We start from the raw sequence: 27,347 nt of genomic DNA on the forward strand, positions 1-27,347 counted from the left end.
TGAAGTTGTTTAGTGCTATTATTTACATTACAGTTGTGTCACATGCACTCAACTTGGCCACTTACTGAGGTGGTCATAAAATAAATGCAATTTTCACTATGTTAAAGGACTGCCACAAAATGATGTATTGGCGTGTTTTCACATAATGTGAACACACAAATAGACCAAGAGAAGCAGGTGATGCATAACCTCTTTGGCAGAGGCACTAACAGATAAATTGAGTCCCATTTTTCATAAAGTCACATTCATTCTCTACCACTTCAATGTTCAAAAATAGATGTTCCAATTATTGCAATTACAGTATGCCCACATGTCAGGACTGGTTTAAGTTTCATGATGAACCATCCATCCATGAACCAAAATGCTTTATTTATTTTTTGGAAATTCAATTTAATCTCAAATTTCCAGTTTGAGAGGGGGGATACAGGCATTTGAGGCTGAGAGCTATAAAATGCCAGCAGTTCCTAAGTACTTTAATCCATTTACTAATATTTTATGATAAAGTTTGCTCATTGACTACGCTGATTTTTTTAGATCAATGATAATTTCTCCGGCTGTAAAAACAAACAAACAAAAAAACAGGATAAGTTTGTCCTTTTTTTTATTAGGTGCAAAATCCAGTGTGACATATTAACCCATATAGTGTGACAACTTACCTGTTGGTGGGGCAACATGTCACATGTTCACTACCTCTATTTGATGGCTTATAACTCTGACACAAAGTATTATGAAGATGATGTGAATACAAAAATATACCTAAGACTTTGGCCTTTCATCTAGTACACATTTTGTTTATATATGATGTACTGATTCCAAGAAATATATAAAAGTATAAAAAGTGATACAATTAGCCCCGGTCTCCCCTACATATTGTGTTTGTTGTATGTGCATATTTGTACATGCTTTTATTTTGGTTTCTTTTACTCTGCAGCCAGGTCGACGTTGCAAAAGATAAACTCTTCTGAATTGGCTGCTCTTTACCCAACCTCTTTTTTTTACTCTGATGTGCCAATCAAACTGGAATGAGGTCAATCTCATCAAACCGCACGATCCAATTGCACTGCTCCAGAGTCCATATCGAAGTCTTTTTCCCCCCCACAATTAGCTTTAATGTCTCAATGCCTTGATTCTTATTGTAATTTAGAAATACATTGAATTAATATATTGGCAAGATCGATATAGATTTTTTGAGGAAGCAGAGTTTTGAATACAGATTACAGATTAATAAAACTATTAATTAAAAAAAATACATAATGCCCCAAAAATATAGTTTTTTCCCACCAATGCATTTCAATAAGCATCACAGAATGAATGCATTGTGTGGCGTAATGCATTTAATTAATGAAGTTATAAGGACATTAACATATTAATTACAGGACATATTCATTTTATTTCTTTTAACAAACCATGGCTTTAGCTTGTGTGTAAAATAGTGACATCCAAGATAATTTGTTGCATAACTTGCATTGCTTACTTAAGTATTGCTTGGTAAAATAAGAATGTGCTTTATTTTAAATGACAAGTCCATAGGATGGCCTTATCAACAAACTTTAGTAAATATTCAGTATTTAGGGATACAAGGTTATGGTATAGATTTATGTGTTATAAATAATGAGACCGGTGTCACATGTGAACTGGTGTAACTGGTTAGAGTACATCCGATGTTTGAAGGGACAAAATCGGCCGATATAACCGGCCGGGCCCTATTATAGTTTGATAAGTCGTCTATTACTTCTGAAATTTCCTAGAAGCGAACATATTTGCGATCACGGATGAGCCGTGCCCATCCGTGAGCCATCACCTCATCATGGTTGGAGTGGTTTGTGCGTCCCAGTGATCCTTGGTCGCTAAATTGTTTACAGCTTTCTCACCAAACAAAGTACGACCAAATCCTATGACAATGACACTTTATGGAGCTCAGGTTACCGCGCGCTCCCGCTTATCGGCGGGAGGGCGTTTCGGCTTTCTGAAATGCTACTGGGACGCAGCCCACACGTCGCAAACTGGAAACGAAAACAAAGTTGATGGGTGAAAACCCCGGAAGTCGGAAGCCCCGCCTCCTCCGTGGCATATAGCCCATTGGTAAATGAATCAGTTTAATTGTAATGGAGGTCATCGAAATATTCTGAAAATAAATGTTGGCATTTTTATACGTTTAGCTGAAATGTTTGTGCATAATGACATTCAGGTTTTTAGTAGGGAGTGGTTTAGTTTGCCTCTTCAATTGGTAATCTGTTTTATGGAAACGGATTATGGTTCTCACACAAGTGTCAACATCTCAGATTGTATATAATTGGGTTGGCTGGAGTTTCGTCCATCTTCTGGCCTGGCCCAGGGGGCTGGCTATAGCCAATATCATTAATAAATGTGAGTAACAGAAAGCTATTTTGCCTTTGCAAACAATTTTAATGAGGGAATCTCTCACAGAAATGATTGCCAGGTTCCAGATTGGGAAAATAGCAACTCTTACACCTGATGCTTTACCCAGAGGACTTGTTGCAAACATTTCTAGTTGGACACGGATACACAGTCACGGGGAAATAGATTTCGGAATGATTATTTCTGGCACATTAGGCGATGTAACACACAGCACAGAAATTCCTGTACGTAAAAACTATGCCTTCACCTACACACCAAAGCAGGCAACAACTTTAAATCCATGGTTCACCAAACAACCAAATCCCCGTAACGGAAACAAAATGACACCGGTTTTGTTATTCCCCCTGAGCAGCCAAAAGTACACAAGAGCAATATCGCTCGCAGAACATGCCAGCTGGACCACTTTCAGCTGGCGTTCTCCCTTCCACTCGTCTTTGCCGTGGCACGTCTGCATATCCGAGATAGGTAATGATGAGCCACAGGGAAATGTACAGTACATCACTGCAAGGCACCCTCCGAAATAGTTTGATGACAACATAAGCGAATCCACTTGTCCAATATCTCGAAGCTGCAGATTGGCGAAGATAAGGTGAATGAGTCGCTACTGGGCAAAGTATTCACTTCTGTCGCTACTTTACCACGAAGAGCAGCTTGGTAAATTGGAGCTTCAGATCCTCTTTCAGATGTCTGACTTCAAGCAGCTCATATACTGAATCATCTGTCGGAGCATATTGCTGACAACTGCAGCTGCGCTCTCCCACTACCTCAAAAAATGAGAAAAAAAAATGTGTGTGTGCGTGCAGGAAATATTTCTCATTGTAATTGCAAATTTAGCATATGGTATCATGTTCTATAATTGTGACGTCTATATTTTGTAAGCACCTTCAATATGTACGCGTTCACATGTATTCCATTCAAATGATATCAAATAAAAGAAACTTATTTGACACTGTGAGGCAAGTTTTTAAATGTTTATTAATGTAAATTTGTAGAGTGGTATAGAACACTCGGTACTTACTAGTACACTGTTAAAAAAAAAGTAATATTTACTTGAAAGAAACTAGGTTTTTTTTTTTTTTTTTAAGTTTACAAGGAGAGCTTTGTACATTTTACCAGTTTATTCAAAAAAAATAATAAATAAAAAACTCCTAGGCCCGTTTTTGGGCTCATTTTGGACATACCAGCAATGCAGTATTGGGGCAAACAGCAAGCGTGGCATCACTCAGGTGGTAGAGAAGCTGTCTCCCAAGCTGAAGGTCATGAGTTCATTCCTCAACGCTTGAGCAACTTTATTATTTTTTTTAATACTAAAATATAAATAATAAACTGGTGAAACGTACTCAAAACCCAACTTGTAAAATTTACTTAAAACATCTGAGTGAAAAAACTTTACTAGGTTTTTTCAAATGTTACGCTTTATTTTTATGATTTTTTTTACAGTGTAATATATCGGTTGCCTAATTTAGTTATATATTATATTATATACAACCTCGTGAGTGTAAAGAACAAAGCAGTGGCAGTGGCTATTAAAACTGAGCATTATGAAGTTTTCAGAGTGCTTTAAAATAAAATGTGTTTTGCAATTAGATTAGAATGAGCAGGAGCGCCAGTAAAATCAGTAGGGATGGGTGAGTACAGACGCCAAGTATCGGTATCGGGCCATTTAATGAAACACAGACTAGAAAGTAGAAAAATAGGAAATTGAGATTTGTTTCATGGAATTGTAAGAAAATATGCTTAATTGGTGATATACAGGTCTTTGTTTTTTTAATGATCTGTCGTTTTTTGGTGGAAATTTTATGTATCTAAACTACTAGTGGTATTGGTACCTGGTATCGGTATTGGTGACTACTCAAGAGGTGAGTATTCGTACTGGTAACGGTCTGAAGAAAAAATGTTACTGAACATCACTTATTGTTATTGTCCGGTTGTTCAGTTCCATGCATATTAGTGACAAACTGAAAAGAAAAATACGTCTATTATGATAATTGGGCCACAGAAGTATGTGCCGAAAGTTGTAATAGTATGATTTGCTTAAAGGCTCTTTGTGCAGTTTGTCACTTTTTTTTACTCGCGACTGCCACCTCTGGCCCAAAGCGTCACTGCAGCATCTGTGTCAGGCTCGTTCATGGTGCGCGTGCGAGTACGTGCACGATCTTAAAGCGACAGCCACGGTTGACAAACGAAGAGATAACTTCAAATGAGGTAAGAGAAACTCCGCCCCTCCCCTCCCCAAGGAATGTGAGTGTGATGGTCATTAGAAAGGGAAGATAAAAGCTGATTCAGTCACAGTAAAACAGTCGGGGCTCTTCGTACCCATATGGGCATTGGTGGAGCATGCATGATGTAGAAAAAGCTTTAATAAGACCTTTTTAAACTGCACAATGCACCTTTAAAATAATTGGAATTATTAAGCTGAGGGCTGATGTGAGTGGTGTACATAAGTTATATGTCAATTTATAAAGTTATAAACAATTTCCTAAACAATAACATTGTCACTGTTTTGTGACATGAACAGTTTGTGATTGTTCAATGCTTTCAGTTTGCATTTTCCTAGGGGCAAAAAACGACAACTATGTGGGCAGAAATCACCTCTTTTGAGTCTGTTTGATTGTCAAAAGTACAACAGCAACCTTCTCCCCCAATGTCACAAGGACTCGGGGTGTCAAACATGTCACCACTATTTCAGAAGCTTGAATTTCACTCCCATGAAACTACAGAAATGAATGTAAATAAGAATATTATTCAAATATCTTGCTATAAATAGCTTCTCTTCGCATGGCCTGTAAATGCTCAAAATGATGCAGTGCCGGTTCAGAAGTTCAAATTGCCAATTTACTAAACTAATGATTGCCTTCAAATGAAACATGTTGACTGTGGCTATTTGAAACATGAACATAAGCACTTTATTAATGCAGCATGTGTCCCTCCTTCCTCAGGCATTCGCTGCACACACAATTAAATGAGATTGGAGGTTCAATTTTACACCTGGTGAGCGCCTCAAAACAAACAGCCTGCATGCAAAATAAGCGCTCTCTGTTAAAATAAAGGCAATTCCTTTGCGATTATATTGCGGCGTACCCGCCGTTATTTTCAATCCTTCTCTTTCCTCTGGCTGTGGCCTCTCATTCGCTGTTAACTCCATGTCTGTCTGAACATCTTCGATGATCAATAAAGTTTCGTCAGCTGTAAGTGTCAGTCGACAATGAAAAACCCAGCGGATCCAAAATAATTATTTCTATGAATTCTCCATCCTTTTCCACCCAAACTCAACAGCAAAGCCTGCATATTGCATGAGGTCACATTATGCTCAAAAAGTCTAAATGGAACAAAACTGTAAAATTTTAGAACACTGAAACCTACGCAGCCAAATACAATCAGCTCCATGACACTAAAATTGTGAGAAAATAATAAAATAATAATAAAATGACAAAAATCTCCATAAGGGATAGTGTGAAGTAAATTAATTAGTTGATGGGAGGTGACTCATTTTTTTTTTTTTTTTTTTAATCATTAGTCTAACAAAAAAGAAAAAGTCAAGTGAGTCATTTGAACCATGTTTCCCACAGGAAGCCACATCAGCTTCATGTACTCCAGATTAGCTGATCTGGCTCCGTCTGAGCCATGGAGAAAACCACAGAATACAATTTATTCCTGGGACACAACAACCCACCCCTTTCCAGCTTCTTTTTTTTTTTTTTTTTTTCAGGAGAGCTCAGTATTGTTCATTCAATTTGACATCATCGTTGCTCTCCTTTTTAAAATAAATAAATAAATAAATAAAAATGTTTTTTTTTTGTTTTTTTTAAATATATATACATATATATACATATACACACACATATATATATATATATATATGTATATATATGTATATATATATATATATATATTGTATTTGGGTGAGCCTGTGCATGTGCGTGCGTGCGTGTGTGTATTCATCAGTTCACCTAAAGCCCATTAAAAAAAAATCCCATTCTAATAATATAATATAACAATAAATTGCCAAATGCAGAAACATCAATGTAAGTTATCACGATGTAGTGGCTCTCGCTAACAGACAGAATTAAGTAACCAGAATTAGGTTAAAAAATTCTATATACGTAGACCATGTTTCTATAAATTTCCAGCTTCTAAACACTACCCATCATGTCGATGCACACGATTTTGGTGAATTTGATCAGGGCATAGGCAGACAGAAAATGTGTGGTGGATGTCATTATATTTCATTCATAAATATGTCAACCGTTTGCATCGAACCCCTTGAGTCATTAAAAACATGTAAATAGAATGAGAGGTGACCCACAACAGCACAAAACCCTTTTTTAAATCCGCCATGCTGTGCCCGCATGCACGCGCAAAAATACCAACACAAGGTTTAACCTGCCTCCATGCAGATTTAGACGCTAGACTGGAAAACAGAGCTCGACAGTATATCTCTGTCTCGTGGCATACAATGCAAAGTGGTCATCTACAAACATGCTATGAACTTGGTTAATTTCTAAATATTTGTAAAAGCAGGTCGGGTGAAATGAGCTCAATTATTAAACAAAATGTCCAAAAATGAAAGAAGATATGGCAGTAAATCATAATTTCTTTACAATATGCATTTACGGGATGTTTTCCTTACCAGTGTAGAACAGCACATTTAGTTTCTCATTTCCATATTAAAATTTGCATTTGTCTTAATATTCATGTTTATATGATGCTATTGGGGAAAACAATGCAGAGCACAATTTCACAAGGAGTATAGAAATTCATTTTTAATAAGGCCGGAAATTGTCTTCACCGACAGTGTTGAATTATATTGTGATGTGGCTTTGTTTTCTGTTTCCATTTACTACTCAGGCAGGCAAAAGTGAGCGTGAATGCGGTTGAGATACAACGCAAACACACACGCTAATAGAATGTCGGCAAGTTATCTAAAATGGCTTTGTGTTTACTTTGTGCTTCAGTGGTCTCGGATGAAATCTGTAAATGATACAGTTAACAAGCCAAAGACACACAACTCATCTACTGTATTTCTTATTAGTAATATACACTATTATTCACGCCAGCTGTTCATTGTCATCAGCTTCACTCTTCTGCATTTTTGCTTTTCTGTCACACTCACTCTCATTCCTTCTATTCTGCAGGACAATTTCACTGATGAAAAAGCACAATGGCCGCTGCTTAATTAAATAGACAGAGGTTAACAGCACAGCTAATCGCCACGGAAAGAGTAGAATTGGAGCACAACGAAATCCACAAGTATTTATGTTGCATTTAAGTGACAAAGAAGTTAAATCAATCAATGAAATCCGAATTCCCCTGTTTGGGTGTGTATGCTTGTCCTCATACCGACTGAAAACATTCATGGACGTGTGTGGTTTTTGTGTGTGTTCAAAACATTCCATCAACCCAGGAAGGCTCAGAAAAATGCTGTGACATTTCGAAGTAATAAGAAATCATCTTTATTTGTTACCACAGGAACATGAAAACAAACTGCTGGGTTGGAATGTCTCTCTTCTTCAATTTCGCATCAGTACTGTGATGTCAAATATCAAAGGCTAATGTAAGATTTAAACTGTATTTACAGCAAAATCACACACTACACCAAAGGCACCAGGAAAAAAAAAATATACCTCTAAATTTGCAAAATAAATAAATAAATCAAGACTTCAATCCATGCATGGCATCACTAGAAAAGAAAAAAAAAAAAAAAAACTCCCATGAGCATATCGTGTGACAGCTTAGCATCTAAATGATTAATGCAAGACTCACAAACAGAAATTTAGACCTTCCAAGGTCTGACCTAAAAGGGTTCCAATGTATGTATAGTGCACATAGTGTTGATAGATCATCCACTTTATGATAACTTAAGAAAAATCACTGGCCATTGACTCATTACAAGCAAATGTGGCTTTAAGACAGCAAAAAAATTCAAGCCAAAGAAGACAAGATTTATTCCTACTAAAAATGATTCAAGGCAGCCACAAAAATAACACTTGGCAAGCACTCATGTTATCGCTCAGCTGCAGATTGTCCCAAAATATTATTTGGCACTAATAAAAACAAAATCCTTTTCGAGCCGAGCCAAACCATAAATGTTCACGAATCAATGATTCTTGATATAAAAGTTGCAAAAACATTATTCAGGTCGACGCTCCCAACTAAGCCTTCTTTGGCTGTCATCGTATACGTTTACATTCAGCGCAGCTTAGTCGATACACACACAATGTTGTTTTCTTTGTAACATGCTTTCTTTTTTTGTCCAGTTAGATATTTGGACGTTCCAATTAGCTCTTAGGCTTAACTTTATAATGAATGTAACGACAGAGATCAGGGGCATCCAATTAACACAGTCATTTGACAACCATTGTAAAAGCACTAGCTGAGGACTTTAACCGTTATTTAGGCAATTTAATTGCTTTAAGTGTGGCTCTTTAATAAACATATCAGTAGACAACATTGTCTGATTTGTGGTCACATTTCGTTTTTGTTTTGTTTTTTAAAACATACTCACCTCTTTTGTTTAGCCTATTCGAGGTAACACACAATGCTCTGTGGTTGCTATTGTTGTTTGAATTCAATATAGTGTATTGTTGTGAATTTAGATGACTCTGAGATGGACTCCAAATCACCATCGCATCAGGTCATATTTTGTGTTTTTCTTATGGGTCAAATGTGCTTCATTTTGTCCCTCCACGGGCAGGTAGAAGTTCATCTAGGAGGACTTGGACTTTGGAACCAGAGGTTTATGGTTCAAGTCCCACAGCGGAGAACTTAAAATGGAAATAGTTGCTGGAAATATGCTAGTTTGATTCCTGACGCCTGTTGAGGTGCCCTTAAGCAAGTAAACGATCCCAATCGACTAGCTTAAAAGCATAATGTGAGGTTAACTCATTTGCTCCCAAAAACATATAAAAAAGTTCTATTTCAAATATTGCCATTGTCCCAAAAATGTATTTATAAGTTTTTAACTTCTTTTTTTATGCTAGAGCATACAGAAGGCTTTGATGCACCCGCTGACATGAAGAGATTGCTTAAAGCAATGGTAGTTATTACAAAAAAACGGCCAGCAGGTGGCAGCAGAGTATCAGCGATCAACCAGGGCCATGTTGCAACAAGCTCTTTTCCCCAGTGTTTTTAACAGGTTTGTAAATAATGAAGAAACTTAGCTTTATTCTAATGCTACTTGCTGCCAAATGGAAACAGATACAAATATATTTTTTTATACCTGATGAAAGAACAGACTCTTTCTTTTGGTAAGTTTCATGTTTTTACAGCAACAGAACACAATATTCTATGGACCTTGCAAAATCAGTCAAAATCCAGTAAAACAGTCAGGAGAGAAGGGGGTTGCTTCAGTGAAAATGGCTGGGAATGAATTTTTTCCCTGAGGGATTATATTTGTTAAAAAATAAGCAAAAAAAACAGGCATACACTGCATTTAGTGCATCCAGCATATTAGGCTCACACTGAATATCAGTTATTCAATAAAACTGGAATGTCATTCAGAATCATTTCACTGCAAACAAGACCATCAACTTTAAACCAACTAATTGAGAACACCTATTTTAAAGAGAGCACTTCAAACATGTTACTGTTGTCCACTTTCTCTTCTGAGAGTGAAAATGACTTCATGGGCCCAAACTGTTTTTGTTTGATTGGCATTGTTTCCCAGTGATAAGCAAGGAAGAAAGGAGGAGAAAAATGGCTGAAGAAGTAGTCAAGTTAACACTCTATGGAGTTAATCTAAATCTCTGTGAAATAACACCTACCCTGGAAACCATTTAGCTCTCAAAATGTTAAAATTACACTTTGGGAGTTGAAATTAACTCCCACAAATCTAACTGTGGAATTTTAACACTGCAATTTTAAAATTAAAAGCAAACATTTATTCTGATAAATGGGTTGAATTAGTTCACTCACCCGAGAGGTTTTTCCAGTCGACTGGCCGGTGATCCAACAATCTCCCCGAGAGTGCAGAACATCTGACCCAAAAAGTCCTAAAAATGTGGGGAAACAAAGAAGGGAGTAAACGAGGCAGGTTGGCATTTGTGGAAATTGAAAAAAAAAAACTGTTTTAAAGAGAGGTCAGATCAGCAGGAATATTCCTGCTGTCTTCTTTCTACTGTGGACACCCCTGTAAAGGTCAAATTCAAGACTGAACTTCAGATCAAACTAATTTCAAATTCAAGTCAGTTGAATACGTGGGCAGTGCATTTGGATTCTTTGCACTTTTGGAAGAAGCTTGTTTTTTGAGTGTTATGATGATTTCAACAGCAGATTTGCTGTCTTGGCATCTTTTGTTGGATAATAACTGGAGGTGTGTCACACAGTAAAAGCACACTGCCGTGAGCTGTGGACTACGACAGAAACACAACAGATGGATGAGATTGAAAGCATAGTGATAATGACAAGCAAGATGATTCATGACCGCTTAGTTACTGAAATACATTCAAACATACTCCACAGTACTGTGCACGCATTAGTGTTGGTGTTTTCGCAATGCTGCAACGTAAGCCCCTTTTACATTATGTTTAAAAGACAGAAATGTCACCCCCCCCCCCCAAAAAAAACAACAAACAAACAAATGTAGCTGTTCTGTTTAAACTGCAACTTCACAGGATGTGGAGGCAAAATCTGGATTTTCTGCATTATGAGGTAATAGAGTTTTTTTTTTCCAGGTCTATACTGTGCCCACCTTTAAATGGACACAGATTGGGGCCTTTTTTTTTCTCCTTCCCACTTTCTGAAGTTTCTCCTTTTTTTCCATCTCAAAACTCAGGGCACTATGTAGCAAACCATCGGACTCCCCTTTGCGCCTGCCACTGTTGGTCGTTTTTATTTTTCATGCTTCTTCCGAAAGGTTGTGACTGAAAACAGATTGCTTGCGTGTTTTCAAATACTTGGGAAATAAATTGATTCTAATCAGGTGGGAATTTTAACATCAGACACTCACTTTTCTTGCCCTAGTGTTTTCAAAGACATGAATATTTTTGCCTTTAATATGCCACAGGCACAGGCAAATAAATGCTGGCTTCCTGTCCTCTTATTTGACACTAATTTTAAATTGAAGTTGCCACTTGGCAGAGTGCAGACCTCTGCCAAGAACAAAAACTGTTAACAAAAGTCAGTGTTCTATTTGTGGGTTTATTGGCCATCTGTTGGTTAGTTAGCCGCCACTTCCAGCTTTATGGAGGATGATCAAGCAACAGGCGGTGCCATATGTGATTCTGAGGTTGTGAACAGTTTCATTAATGACAGTGACTCAAACTGGAAAAAAAAATGTATGCGCCTATTTATCCAGGTCCTCAAAATTCTGTCAAAAAGAAAAATATTAAACGCTAAAATAGTGGTGGCCTGCACGTTTTGCACAGTACTGTATATCTCATTGCAAATATTTTGTTTTTGTTGAAAAAGCAGCAAAGGTGTTGAGCAATCCAGACCAAAGAGTTCCTTCTTTGGCGTGCTGTGATGTCGTGAACGCAACCCGAGTGTGATCAAACAAAAACTAAGTCATGACTGAATCTAGTCCCGTTATCATGCAGCCATCTTGGAACCCTTCAAGACCGCGAGCGTGTTGAACGGTTGCACAGATTGCTGCCGTGCCCTTCACACATCGCTCTTCCTCTTGAGCCAATGAGAGACAGCGGCCATGCAGTGTCAGAGGTGAAAGCGATGCTAGCACCTACGTTGAGTTCTGCAGGCTTCCAGAAAGGTTGGCCAGCAGCAGCAACAACAATAACAACAACAACAATAACAACAACAATAGAGGCCCATCATATACCATATAACATGACACTTGACCAGAACAAAGTACTACTAAAGCTGACCAAGGTGATGAGGTAAAAATGGGAAAACAACATGCTTGTGCCACCCAAAAAAAAAAGAGAATGATGGGAAAAATGCAAACCCTGATAATCCAAATACATCCAATAATCATCATTTGATGATTAAAAAAAAAAAAAAAAGTCAATGCTTCCGTCACCATCATTTCCAGTTGTATGAAGAAAGCCAATACAGCACTCAATAATGAAGTTGAGAGTTTGTGAATGGCGAAAAGCATTGCATAATCGACACTTTTCATTGCGATGTCACACCACTGCCGTACTGTCTCTTTCTGGAGTTACCTTCTCTTTCACTACCTTCATTTGACATAAACAAATTCATATTGTACAGTACGAGATGAATGGTTTCTATCAGAGGTGTTAAAATAAATCAATTTCAATATCCTACAGCCAAGAAAACATGCATGCTTGTTGTAAAGTGAATACAAGTGTGCATGGAGCTGCTTTATGAGAGCTTTAGTTCTCTAGGCCAAATATTTCAGTCATAAAAGTATGCACTAGATTTCATGTTGTTGGAGTTGAACATAAAGGCCAGCATCCATTTATTTATTTATTGAACTAAACCAATAATGAGACACATTGGAAGTAAAGATAACTCCAGGAGAAAAATCAGAAGTGGTCTGAAGTCAGTGTGAAAAGTCCTTCCTACATGGTTGAACGAGAAGTTCTTGATTAACTATGAACAGAAAAAAGCAACTTAATTCAAACGGATCTGTTCATGTAAAACTGTTTACATGATGATAAAAAGAAGAAAAAGAAGAAAACAGAACATTCTGTATTTGGATACTGGTACAAACCAATCGCTAGAAAGGGTTTGCCTTATTCCATCGAGTAACAACAGGCACTAGACAGCTTCTAATTGGAAGCAACACCACAGATAAAGAGACTCAGCTCATTGTCACACTTTGACTTAGCATGCACTATTTTATTTTGTCTCATGCATCAAGTTATCAAATCAAAATGTTGTAATCCAGCCGAAAAGGGGGTCTGCACTTATCTGTGGTGTCAAGTGGTACGCACATATAATACAGTACAATGTGCACTCACATGTTTGGACAAGTCTGGACTTTTGGAGTCAACATCATACCTGAAATGAAACCCAAAGGCAAAATGGCCATTTCTACATTACACAATTGTAATAAACACAAATGGGGATATTTGGATTGATTATAGTGGAAATTAGAATTAGGCCAACATTTTGGGGGAAATCATTCACCTCTACAGTCACACAAAAATCAATTCGCGCGTGATGCAAATCTCATGTGACTTCACCTCAGTGAGGTTTAACTCCACAAGTCAGTTTTGCTTTTTCTTTGGCTTGATTGTGATCATTTTTGGTGATGCCGCCACAGAAGGGGACCCGTGATGGCAAAGAGATGGTACAGTTGGGATGACAACGCATCAGTCGTTCTTTGCTTCATTGTGTGCTTGCCATGTTCATTGTGTCACGGATTATTCACATGCAAGTAAAAATGTGAATAACATTAAAGATATAAGCAATCATGTCCCCTTGCATATTTGTCACCCCATCCAGTAACATAAGTCGTTACGGTTGAGAACACATTTTATTATTTATGTCAATTGACTGTTTCGATTTTGGACAGTTTGGTATGTTAGTACAATTAATAATGATTGCATGAGGTCGACAGTTGTGGAATCATATATTGTTGTTACCAATATTTGCTTTTTGAGCAAAATTGTTGTTAAATGTTAACAAATCAGTGGTTGCCCAATGTCCTGATTGTGTTTGACCGCTCTCAATATATTGAATTTATATTTAATGTACCTTGATCACACATTGAACATTTGTTGTGTCAATCTACTATCATGGGCCTCTTTGCCACTTTCCATACATTACCATGGGTGGGCAATGTGATTCGGGTTTAGTCGGATCCTTTTTCTTCATCCATAATCATGAGCAGTGCTCTGGTCTAATTTGCATATAATTAAAAAGCAATGAAAGCAAGTGAAATGGTGCATATGTGATTTACTAATTAAATGTTCACCTACACATTAATTAAGCACAATTGGACAGCATGCAAGTATTCATCATAGTTACGCCTTTGGCCACTATTGATGAGTGTAGCAATTTTATTGGATGTTTAACACTATGGCCTCTCAAGAGGTTTGAGACCAAAAATACAAAGTGCGTCAAAAAGGAATTGACATGAAAAATGATCCATGAGGCAAAGAAAGAGCAAGCCTGGATGCTTCATAAAACTGGCTCTCCCTCTGACTTCAAGTTCTCGAATAAAAAAAAAAAATCTCTGCTGGAGAGACTCTGTACCGACTTCACATGAAAACAGACTCACAAGTCAAAGCGAAGGCTCTGCTTTTCTTCAAAAAAGTAGTCCAAGATGTACTTCCGAACAAAATCGGGGTTCAGGGTGTTGTCTATTACTTCAGTCCTGCCAAACTGCAAATAAAGAAAGACAGACAGATATCAGGACATGAAAGTAGAAAGGCGCAACGCTTAAAACTTCACACTTTCAATTTTTTTTTTTTTTTTTCCTTCGTCACACACGTGCGAACACCTTCATTGTCAGAGTCCTGATTAAGGGTGCTGCTTTCACACGTTGAAAAGGAAACCAAGGGTCTGTTTCGGGATTCTTGATCCTAAACCGCTCCCACATTAATTACAGCAGGATAAGTCTCCCTTGAAACCCCCTGAGCGGGAAAGAGTCAAGAAATACGGGCAGAGACACTGCCGGCAAAGAAAATTAGGGGGAAAGAGTGGCTGAAGAAGTATGACCAGGCAGTTGAAAAGTTGTTACTGAGACTTCCTAATTCGGAGGAATCGCACCGTCAATGTGTCTAACTTAATGAAAAGGTGAGCGAAAACATACAGTATGAAGAATAACAACATACTGTATGTATGTCCATAAACCAAATTAAATTATATGACCAGATAATTAAAAAAAAAAAAAACACACACATTTTATGCTGCATTCAAATTTGAAACATATTTTTAAAACTTTTCAAGGTCTGGTAGACTTTTCTTGCCGTAGTTCAGAATATGTTTTTATTTATTTATTTATTTTAGGAATCATAATCCAATACCAAATTGTAGTAATTCTCATGTTCGTGACAGTCGTTACAGACACATTTACCCTCTCTAAGTGAGCCAGACATCATTGCATATAGCTGATGTATTTGCACACATCTATTCAAACCACATGCACATGATGAATTCAAAATACAAAAATACACCATTAAAAATGGTGTAAATATAATACATTAAATATGCACATTCCATTATTTTAAACGATAGTGGCCAAGTAGTCATGCCAATGTTGCATTCAAAACAAACTGGGATAAAATGAGGCACATCAAACCGTATGTAACCTTTAGTTTTAGTGTTTATAAATTTTGCTTATGGAATTATAAATAGTGATATCGGCTAAGGGCCACTTGCAAATAAAAAATCCGAATGGGCATTTAGGCTGGAATTAAACTGCATGTCTACTACACACAGCAAATTAACGCAAGTGATTTAATAGGTCAGTCAGGAGAAATCAAAAATACCAAATTTAAAGTAGTGAGGTGCAATGACTGCAAGCAACCTGAACTCTGAGTTCCAGGCAGCACAGACAGAGAAATATCTGTAAGATTATTACCTGGATTGAATTAAAGATTGGTTTCTTCAGGCCTAACTAGGGGGTCATCTTTGAGCTGTTTACCTTTGGAAAAGAACATTCGGTGATGCTACTCCTGTTTTTACTTCAAAATAAATTATTGAAATTATTTTTGTCATGAATCCTACTCCAACGTTCCACTTATTCCACTCTTATTTGGACTGACGTTTTTTTTTAATCTTGATGGTTGCCATGGAAAGCAAATACAAACATTTGCTAACCTGTGTGGTCAATCTTACACATACTTTTTATGAGTAATGTTGATGAAAGCACTGTGAAATAGTGTTTAGCATGTTTCAAATCTGTTAGAACACCTCTGTGTGGAGTTTGTGATTTTCTTGAGGCGCTTCAGTTTCCTCGGACATGCCAAAAAGTGTTTCTTAAATGATTCCTCTAAATTGTCTGTGAGTGTGAACAGCTGTTTGTTTATGGGAGCAATGCAATTGAGTGGAAACCAGTCCAGGGTCCTCACCAGCTCACCTGAAAATTTCTTTGCAAATGCATGCTAAATTAATTGATTATTACGGTTGGGACAAATTAGTCAAATTTTCACAGCGCTCTAATTTAATTTAATTTATTGTGAAAGTTGAATTAGCAAAATTCATCCCGAACTTTGGTATCAAGAGGTTTTGCAAGAGTTTTTGCCAAAGGGATGCAACTGGTTCCTTTTGTGATCCGAGACAAAGATGAATTCATGAGTCTTTTTTTAAATAATCCAAATGAACACTAATTTAATTAGAGGTTAGCTGGAATTAACGAGGCCCAGCAAACAACTGAATAATAGATTTGCACTCCGGTCCGCAAGATTGTGTGGCATCGACCTATTTGGTGGATCGATTCCTACTATTCCTAACCTAATTTTGTGTGACAAATCAACAGATAATTAGTTTCCCTGGAGGACCGACCTCACTGAGACATTCCCCTGCCAGTTATCCAGTTCAAATAATTAACCTTAAACACAAATGACTAGAATTTGCGTGTGATATTTTTTGCTTAACAATATGCTTATTTGCCTTACATACAAACTCTAATCCCTTACGTTTATCAATGTCTCATGATTCATTCCACACGTGCATTTATAATTGAATTGTGCCCTCCGTCTTCTGTCCACTTGAGGCAAGCATCACTTCTTTGCATTGTCACAAGCTGACAAGCTGTTGGAGCTCAAACAATTTGGCACAAGGCCATTATTTGCAAGTTGAGCGTGAAGGAGTGGATGTGCACGGATGCATGGATCTTATTCCGCAATGTGGAGTGCAGGTTGTGGAGGTGGATGTAGACATGAACTAATCTTGTCTTTTCAAGATAACATTAGGATATCAAGAGCACTTGGTGAGCATCGACCTCCACCATTGCTTGGTAGATACAAGTATTGCCTGCCACATATTGGTAGGACATTTCTTACAATTACTGTCCTTGGAGTCAGAAGAAATATTCTAACTGGCTTAAACTTGTTCTGCTTTTAGAAGTATAGATAATACACCCTGACCTTATGATATTTTACACATTTATAAAGACATCTACCTTGTCTAATTAGGTTTTCCATGTTACTTTGAAATTGCTACCAAATGCATAATAATTGGTTCCTTAATTGCTTTGACAGTCAATTTATATTCAACTCAAAAGATTAGATGGAGATATGACTTCTTTTTTATATAATAATTAGTTTGCCATTATCAATGTCAGTGATTCATTTGACTCCTTTTTTTTTAATAACTTTGAATTTTCACAAACTGAAATCGGAACAACCAATTAAAATCTAGGTGAAATGTCACAAGTTGTACCAAATTAAATCATAGTCTGCGTAACCATCAGAATAACAATTAAAATATTCTTTAATATTCATTTGAAAGCAATGTTTTTCCGACAAACAAAATGAACTAATCTACTTCAGTGAGTAAGAATAGCCGATTCACAATCTCTGGGCTGGCCAGACACTGCAAAAGGCCCAGAGGTGTTGACGAGACACAGAGCACATGCTCGTGATGAGGCAGGTGACGGCACAGATGAGCTCCATAATGTGATTTCCCTGCTGAGTGGCAGAGACAATGCCAAGCTCCAGAGTTCATTAGATACTACTGGGCTGCTGGGGCTGGCTAATGAGAATCTGGCGGGAAGTCTCTGACTGACACCCTGCCCATGTCTACACACACATATCTGTTTTCCGCACCTTACAGTCTACATTTTCCTGCTCTTAGCCCGAACCGTGACAAATACTTGACCTAGCTTCGTTCAAAGTCTGTCCGATTAAATGCATTGATTTAATATTCAACATAAAGAAAACCAGAATTGCTAGAACTCAGCACACAGTTCAGCACAGCTGCAGTGTATTTATTTGAGTGATTGATATTTAACTCTTAGCAACAGACCAAAGAGAGTTTTCAAACGTGAATGCTGCCGGAGAGACAAACTAGCTTAGCATTAGCTAAAGCGAAGCTACATCAAGCTAATTCCTCCCGATGTCAATAGATTTAAAATAGGACCAAAGAGAAAACAAGATCATGGGTTCTGCTGTTGGCCAGCCAGCTTAAAGTAAGTTAATTTGAAAACATTTCTGTGGGTTTGTATGATCAGTGAAGCCTTAGTATGAGATAAGTGAATATGGCCTTGTGAACGTATGATGAAGCATTATTCAAGTGCTCTCCCTTTACCATTTAATATTTTGATCAAATTCGATTTTTCCTCTGTTGGACTATGAAGCGTATTTTGAGAAAAGCACAATAAGTAACCGATTCGAGTTTATCCGGTATTCGCTCATTAACGTGAACGAGAATAGCAAGTGCTGATTATGGCCTGGGGTCCAGGTGCTGTAAGTGCTACAATTCGTGCAAGGGGTGTGCATCTCTCCAATAAAAGATGATTTTTTGATACATGGGTGCGATGTATGATTGAAGGATGGCTTGATTTTAAAGTGGAATGATTCGATTCAGTGGGATTTGATGTACTCGCATCTTTAAAATGAATACCAATTTTCCAGTATAGTAAATTTTGTGTTTTTATTCAAAACGCATTTACTACAATTCCGTTTTTCTACATTTAAAAACCTAATTGGTTAAATCACATTAATTTCTAGTAAACTCAGCATATACAGGCTAAGAGTGCACAACATATACTGTTCTCAAAGACACCCAACAGTCCTTCAGCAGCATCTGAAAGTCAACCCACACAGCAATCTGTTCTCAGCAAGTAAACATACAAGCAGGCGGATAAGGGGTCATCCCATGCTATAAAAACATATGATACGCATTTAGAATATATATATATATATATATATATATATATATATATATATATATATATATATGATTCTTGTGCTTTTTGAAAGGAAATTCAGGACATACAGTGCGTCAACTGTTAACAGAACATGATGATTAAAAGCAAGTGCATTGCGACCCCCACAGCATCTGCGTCCGTATGTGCGAGCTTTAGCAGGCGTGGCAATAGTTGAGAAAGTCTCACTTTTGACTCCATTCGCTCCTTCGTGTGTCATTTTATGAACGCTTACTGTGACCTCATTATGTTTAACAGCATTTGAGTGCTGCTCCTTTGAAGGAAGCACCTGTATGAGTGTTTCATTTGCGTATGAAATGTGCTGAAAAGATGAATATGTTCACGCACAGCTAATTCTATATTATTAGAATCTAAGGTTGAGGTTTTTCCCAGAGGAAATGGCAACAGTCTAAGTGAAACTGTTGCCATCATAAAACCTTTATCAACTGTCCAGGCAACGTTTTAAGCCACATTTTTACGTTGCGAACTGCTGACTAAATTGAGCTCTTGTGAGTTAAGCTGGCGTCTCGGGTGATTTCATGCATTATTTGTGGCTTAACAGGAAAATATTAACTCAAAATTACATTGCACGGCCTCAGAGACATTCAATTTAAGAGTTTTCGGTGTATTTCGCAGTTTAAAAACTTATAGTGGAAAAATCCACTTACCTCCCTCCACTGTTTGGTTTCCACACCTTGTGTATAGAGGACACACACTGTGAAGCGGGACAAAATCAGCAGCGAGGGAGATAAAAGATTGTGAAGGATGAAAGACAGAGAGAGGAAAAAGTCAGTCATCAATCAGAAGAAGCCTGCCTCCAAATGATAAATCAATTTGTGTGCGTGCATGCGTTTGTTTTTGGAGGTTAGCTCCAGTACAGTGAACTAACAGTTATGGGAGTCAGGGAGAAACAATGATTTCCCAAAACACAGTGTGAAAATGGATTTTGCAAAGAAGAAAATAGAATAAATACACAAGAAGATCAACGAGTAGAACACTAAACACTCACGTGGATCTGACTTGGAAAATGTGTCTTTATCCAGAAGATTTCTGTGAATTAAAAAGACAAACGACTGTTACTTACACAAAAGAACATTTCATAGGATGACATCATGGTCATCATTTTCTCTCACACATATAAAGATTTCGGTCTTGTGTGAATAACACGATAAATATACTACTATGTGAAAATTTGTCATTTCATTTTTTACATTTTTTAGATGAAAATTAATGCAGACATCCCAAAAATGTACAAAAAAAAAGTAATTATACGTTATTAATACTAAATAAACCTGAGGATGATATATTTCAAATAAGTAGGCTTTATTAGGCTAATGAACATGGCTTGAAATATTTCTGTAAGTGTGGTTTTTAGACAGTAAATGGTGAAAATTGTTGCGTTAAATACATTTAACTAAGCCTGCTTTGTTGAGAGCTGTGCGCAAATGAAGGTAACGGGACCAGGGTGTGCCTTGCCTTTTGCCCGAAGTCATCTGGAAACATTATTGCGGCTGAAAACTGGAATTTATGTGATACTGATCTTCATCTGGAATGGATCCTGATTAGGCTCAGGGTTAGATCCAGCTGTATAATTTTCTTATTATCATATTTTGTTCCCTGCAATCCAGAACAAATTCTGGCTGTGATTGTAACTATCTCTGAGCTCCGAAGATTGCAAATGGTCTGCAATCACTCAATGTTTATGCCTTGGCAAAGAGCTCCGCTCTCTGAGTGCACTTGAGCATCTCAGAAAGATTTGCTTGAGCCAGTGAGTCAGACAATCTTGATAAAAGATGATCAATTTATTGGGACCTACAGGCATTGTTATTGCTTCCGCGTGATCTATTTTCACGTTTTTAGCTCTTCTATATTCTGACACTTGTGTGACTCATTCACTTGTGGTTATTCATTTTGCCGGTCCACAATCGAGTATGTACGTCATTCGGTAGCCTTTGTGGTCAAAAAGTGTTTGGAAAATTGCTCCATTACGAGAATGAGTTTTAAATAATAGAATGGGAACTCCAGGTTTAACTTTTATTCAGTCAACAAAATTTGAAGTGAAGAATAATCTGTAATATTTATTTATTTATTATCAAAACAGTTTAGTATGTTTCCATTGATTCACTGTCTTCTTTAATATGGTTTCAAAGAATTATACCTAAAATCCTTATTTTATTAATGTAGCATTCACCAGAGGCTGCATAATTAGTATTCTCACTGGGGGCTGTGCACCCTTGAAGCTCAAATCCTAAAAGTTCCCCTTGTCTAACTGTACTGAAGCCAGTTCCTAGCAAGCGATGCGTTTCAGCTCGGCTTGGCTTGGTGCAGCTTGGAACAGTAAACCTTGATCAGGCATAGAAAGAAGAGGAATGACTAACCAGAAAGAAAAATAGCAGGACAATGAAGTTCGTTTTTGATCTTTCCGGCAACCTCTCTCTCAACCAATTTGACAAACTGCAGTATGTCTACCCTCCTACAAAGCCGTACTGTATTGATAATTTCAATCAAACTGTATTCCTTTGATGGAGTTTTGTGCGTTTCAGTATTTCTGTGATTTCAATGTACCTAACAAAAGTTCCTCTATAAAAGCTGTGTACACCTCCATGGTCCATCTCCCTTTTATGTCTAAGCTACACTTCTGTTTTACTTGCCTGACCTATTCGTAATGCCTGCCCGAGGCCTGTGTGCACCCTACCTACATGATTACCCATCATGCTTTTTTTCCCCCCGTTGGCTTGCTCGCCACACTGACATGGTCACTCGAGATGCCGTCGCCTGCTGTTCTCTGTCTTTCTACTTTCACTTCCTGTCTTGTTTCATTTGCCCTTTCAGTTACTGTAATCGTGTGCTGTGTCCTTTCATCAGCCTCAATCAAGGTTGATATTTTCTCTGCTCCATAACATATACCCCCAAACCCTCCAGGGCCGCCTTTACCTACACCTAAGCCTAGGTCCCGAGATAAACCATCAAATACATTTCAATACAATACAAATACAATCTCTAGGGGTCAAATGTAGGAAAATAATAATTGAAGAGCACTACTTCGTCCCCAAAAGAGACCGGCCCACCGGGCATCTGCCCTATATGCCAGATGGCCAGTCCAGCCCCGGTGGTAAGCTACTTAAGTCGCCACAGCTGCCCCGGGGCAGGCTGACGGAAGCGTGGCTGCCAGTGTGCGCCTACGGCCCCGCCGACCACCAGCAAACATTCGCACTTTCCATACACCAGTGTGAGTAGCACTGGAGTCAATGCGTGTGAAGTGCCTTGCCCAAGGACACAACGACACATGACTTGTGGAGAGCAGGGGTCGAACAGCCCACCTTCTGGTTACTGAACGACCGTTTCTACACCCTGAGCCACAGCCGCCGTTATACTGTATGTGGCGGACACCACTGTATTTCATTCAATAAATACTGTATGATAACAGAGTGCATGGAACCCTTGAATCATTTAACATCATCACTTTTCAGATCCGTGACCCCCTTGTAGCCAACTTTACTTATATCATCCATGGGGTCCGCTTGCAGTTTCTTATAAATGATGTACTTTGCGTGCCTCAGCCTGCCGCAGTACTCAAAGCAGATCAGTGTCTTCTTCCACCGTGTCAAGGACTATCGGCAGGCTTCGATTGGCGGTGGAGCAAGTCGGCTGTGTTTATCCTCACAATGGCGCCGATGCCCTTTTTTAAAGAGCAACACATTGCACAGGCGTACATGGTTATGCGACAATAGCCAAACTTAATCCAGCCCACCCCTGTGCAGATTTACCCCACACCTCACGGCAGATTTGAAAAAAAAAGAGCCCTAATTCCTACAGATTAAAAAAAAAAGAAGAAGAAGAGTACAAATAAAGAGGAAAGCTAGTGAAAACTGTTGTAACAGGCACCTATTTTTCTTTCTTTTTCTAATAATGGACAAGCAGTATAAAAAAATGGATGGATATACTGTTATAATAGTGAGCTCACACTGAATAATATTATTTTTAAAATATATATATTTTTATTGTGATGATTTAGTTAACACGGCGCTACACTTTACGCTACCACAAAATATAAAGCTGCACTTACCAGCCATTATTTGTCATATGTTACAAAAGAAGCCGGCCCTGTTTTTAAGGTCTTTGAAATGTGTCTATATGCTAACAAGTGGTCTATTTGGCTCAATGGAGCTTGAAATTAGAATTATCAAGTGATTATGCAAAGATTTTTTCTAAAAGAATTTAATGTCTGGTTAAAAAAATCATTTAATGCATCTTCCATTTATGTGCTGTTATTTTTCTTTCTTTTTCATTTTTTATTATTTTTTTAACTCAATGATATACTTGGTCTCAACATGCATGGAATATATTTCTATGAATAAAGACATGTGGTGGAGTAAATAGAGCTTAATCTAAAAATTATACTGGCCCAATGGAGAGCATTTAGAAGTTTGACCTTTCATTCAGTCGCATTTTCTATCTGTACATCAGCGCTGAAATTCCGGTACTTTTATCAAAGCGAACAGGTTGTTTTTGTTTTTTTTGTTTTTCCCCATTTCGGAAAAGTCAGGTAAGTGTGAGCTGGTAAATGTCAAAGATATTTTTACTGAGTCAGACTACCCACCAATATGTGTCTGACGGAAAGGCTAATATAATATTTGCCAGAGTGAGCTCGCATCTTGATATCATGTGATGTGAGAGAATTCAATGCTTTTAGATCATATAAACATGTATTTTGCAGTTGAATATGGTATTTTAATGCTCTGTAGGAGGGGGAAATACAAAAAGTGTTATTTATACTTTTTTTAAAAATTGAATATTCTGGTCTCCTCTGCTCTAATGCAGCCATTCGGATGGGATGTGGACGACAGACATGCGCCGAATCGCATAAGTTGACGACCGTGTCCCTGCAGCCGACATTCAGCTATTACTACTCCCTTACTATTTATCGCTAGGAGGGAGACCGGTCGTTCGGTAAACTCACGAAATTCCCGACGTCTTGTCCGCCCCTGCGACTGTTTAAGCAAAGTTGATAACATTTGATTCATTTATTGTCCTTGTCCTTAAAGGAACACCACGCTGAGTATCTTGGGCATCAAACGCATATCATTGAATGTTATGATTTGAAGCTTGACTTTATCATCAGAGCGATTTATGTGACAATTCACGAATCTAACAAAACATCCTGCAAGTATGTTCTCTCTTGTTTGCTTGAAGGAAAGGTGCTTTATAACAGTGGTTTGGCTTTGAACTTTGAATTTGTTGCTTTACTTAACAAATTCAAAATGCAAGAAACCTCCTTTACACCAAGCTAAAATTACTGCAAATTCTAACATTTAAGTCCTGCGCCTTAGAAACCTCAACAAATGTAATATATCACATTACCAGAAATGTATAAATGGAATCTAGTGATGTCAATGTCTATAAGTGGTTACTGTAAAAAAAAAAAAATATATATATATACTATGAATAACACTCGGGTTTTTTGCCCCCCACCCCAAAACACAAAAATAAAATAAAATATGATAAAACCAAATAAAAATCCCAAATCGAGAGGGGTATTATACAGGAGGCTTAATAAGAAATGACATTTTTTCACATTATTTGGATATTTACCGATACCTAGCTGGGCAGTAGCCTACATAGACGTAGAAAAAAACTAAGAAAAAAAAGAATCACTAGTTTACATAATATGTTTTGCAAACAGGGTTAAAGAAATGTAAAAGCAGAGTAAAGAAATAATAAAAAAATAGCTTAGTAAAATTACAAAAATATTGCACAATGCAAAAACGAGATTTTTGAAAACATGATTTTTAAAATACGTTGAAAAACCAAATCATAGGATTGGGCAAAGAACATAGTTTTTAGCCTGAAATTAAAAGCATTTACACTTTATTGCTATGTTTTGGGGGACCATAATATACACAAGTACAGGGGGGGGGGGGGGGTCGGTGCTTTTTAAGGATGATTTGGAGCGGGTGTATTATGCACGGGCGCATGTTATTCACTGCATTTTTTTCTTCCTTTTTGGTATTAGATTTAAAAAAATACATTTCTGTAAATTATATTAAATTGTTAATTAAGGATATTAATCAACCTTAATCATTTTCAAATTGGACTTTGAGAGTAGCAATTCTCTCCCACTGATTTTATGATTAACTAATTAAAAAGAAAACTGTTCTAATTGTTCCTTGATTGACACCCACAGCTTTGAGATGACATGCATGCATGCACAGGAGAAGACATCATGTGCCCATGTCAGTGAGTCCTGTTAATGAGGCTGGAGCCCCTTAGAAACTCTTCTAATGGCAAAGTATACATTCAGCGTCAGGCAGTCACCGTATACACACATCAATACCCGTTGGTGAAAAGGCCTCTCGGGTGGCAAACGCAAAAGATGACATCAACCAAAACTTCAAACAGTAGCACCCAGCAAGCAGGCGTAGCTCATCTATTCAGAAGCAGATCTGCTGAAATGAATTCTCATCAAAGCGATTCTTTTATTACCCTGTGCCGAGTGTGGCCCCTGTAGTGTATGCTTAGCAACACGCCAACCCCACATCAACAATGGTCCTGCCCTAAATTCTGAGGCAACCTTTCACTCTCCCAAATGTTATCAAATACAATGCTCAACAAAGTGCACAGGCTTGGATGAGACTAGTTAAACCACAGACTTTAATATGGACCTTTAATTACAAATGGGAATTATTTTATGACTTGTATACAAATAGTTGGGGTAGTGTGACACATATCCAATATCCATATTAAAATATGCTATTTTTAGGCAATCGTTTTAATGTGGGCCTTGCTGAACTGGCAAATAAACTCTTGAGAGGATCTACAATGCTGAAACTCAAAGAAGAAGAACAAGCACTGGCTTTGCTACTCTGGTGAAACACCATTTTTTTCTAAACAGCTAATAGCGCCTTATTAGAGTATTGATGGTGGTTCCCGGTATCTCCAAAAAGCACAGAAGTCAAGTCTTGCAAATCAGGCTCCTGTACTATTCAGCCATTTTCCATAGTCATCACTTGATCCATTTTCTACCACGTATCCTGATCACCAGGAAGCTGGAGCCTATCCCAATTGACTGTGGCGAAAGGCTGTACAAAAAAAAAAAATCCTGAATTGCTTGCCAGTCAAGCAGGTGATTGTGAATGGGACAATGAAGATAAAAGTACTTGTAATGCCCGGGAAATTTGATCCAACACACGTGCATAAAAGTCAGCTACGTGAACCACTACCCTGCTGTGTTCACATGCTATTTATGTGCATTGCTGACTGATATCCTCTCCTCTGGTAGGTACCTCTGGATTCCGGAGTTGTTATTTAATTAGGAAAAAAAAAACTTGCCTTAGAAAAAAAAAACTTTATAGAATGGTGTTGCATGAGCCAAAAAACAAACCATTACTACCTAAATGCACATTAGTGCAGACCAAAGAATTTATTTTCACTTTTGCCCATTACAACCTGCTTGCAATGAGGCCATCTGGGGTCTCTCCAGTACTTATTACTTCTTTTTCTCTTATCTACTTAATCACCTCAACTTTATTTATAGAGAACTTTAAAAACACAAAGTGCTGTGCATAGAGTAAAAATCCTAAATACAAAAACAAAAACATTCAAAACAATAAAATGAGAGCATAAGAATTGAACTGCTGAGTCGAAAAGGCACATAACAAAAATGTGTGTTTTAAGACGAGTTTTAAAAATGGACAGAGAAGGGGCTTGCCTAACATTTAGCGGGAGGTCATTCCCAAAAAAATCTCCTCTGAGCCTCCACTTTGGTTCCTCGGTTACCGCCAGTAGTGTCAGGTGCGTAGGGGTGGATGATCTCAGAAAAATACGCTCGGGTGAGACCATTTGAAGATTTAAAAACATATAAAAGAATCTTGCTGAACTCTAAAGTGAACAAGGAGCCAGTGAAGCGAGGCCAGAATTGAAGTGATGTACTCCCAACTACGAGCTACAGTTAGGAATGACGCTTGAGGGAGGGCTGGCTGGCTCCAAAATGACGTGCATTTCAGTAATCCATCTAAGATGAAACAAATTACTTTTTCTAAATACTATTACTACGGTATGATTACTATATGACTACAAATACTATAAATAAGCTGCAATAGAGGCCGAATTAGGTCAAAGCACTGCATATCGAGATATTCGAGACTTTTCCAAGTCAAAGCTAGAAATCATTGTCTAAATTCTAGTTACATAAAGGGAAAAAAAATAATGAGCTAGCTTCAAAAGTCCT

At 37.7% G+C, this 27,347-nt stretch overlaps 1 protein-coding gene across 3 annotated transcripts in view; it reads right to left on the bottom strand.

The window, feature by feature from the left end:
* The window catches only part of cpne5b (copine Vb), a 94,911-nt gene that overhangs the window by 51,046 nt on the left and 16,518 nt on the right, over positions 1-27,347 (bottom strand). The window contains exons 2-7 of one of the 3 annotated variants that reach the window (XM_077573729.1): positions 20,130-20,170; positions 19,789-19,835; positions 14,528-14,631; positions 13,263-13,302; positions 12,060-12,074; positions 10,294-10,370 (exon numbers count right to left, since the gene is read on the bottom strand). In XM_077573729.1, coding sequence (XP_077429855.1) covers positions 10,294-10,370; positions 12,060-12,074; positions 13,263-13,302; positions 14,528-14,631; positions 19,789-19,835; positions 20,130-20,170 — 324 coding nt within the window. Of the gene's footprint in view, positions 1-10,293; positions 10,371-12,059; positions 12,075-13,262; positions 13,303-14,527; positions 14,632-19,788; positions 19,836-20,129; positions 20,171-27,347 lie in introns of those variants that run through there. The other 2 variants (XM_077573730.1, XM_077573731.1) reach the window with 2 other exon arrangements.

This window comes from Vanacampus margaritifer, chromosome 8 (genome assembly GCF_051991255.1).
Source record: "Vanacampus margaritifer isolate UIUO_Vmar chromosome 8, RoL_Vmar_1.0, whole genome shotgun sequence".
In the NCBI taxonomy this organism is placed as follows: domain Eukaryota; kingdom Metazoa; phylum Chordata; class Actinopteri; order Syngnathiformes; family Syngnathidae; genus Vanacampus; species Vanacampus margaritifer.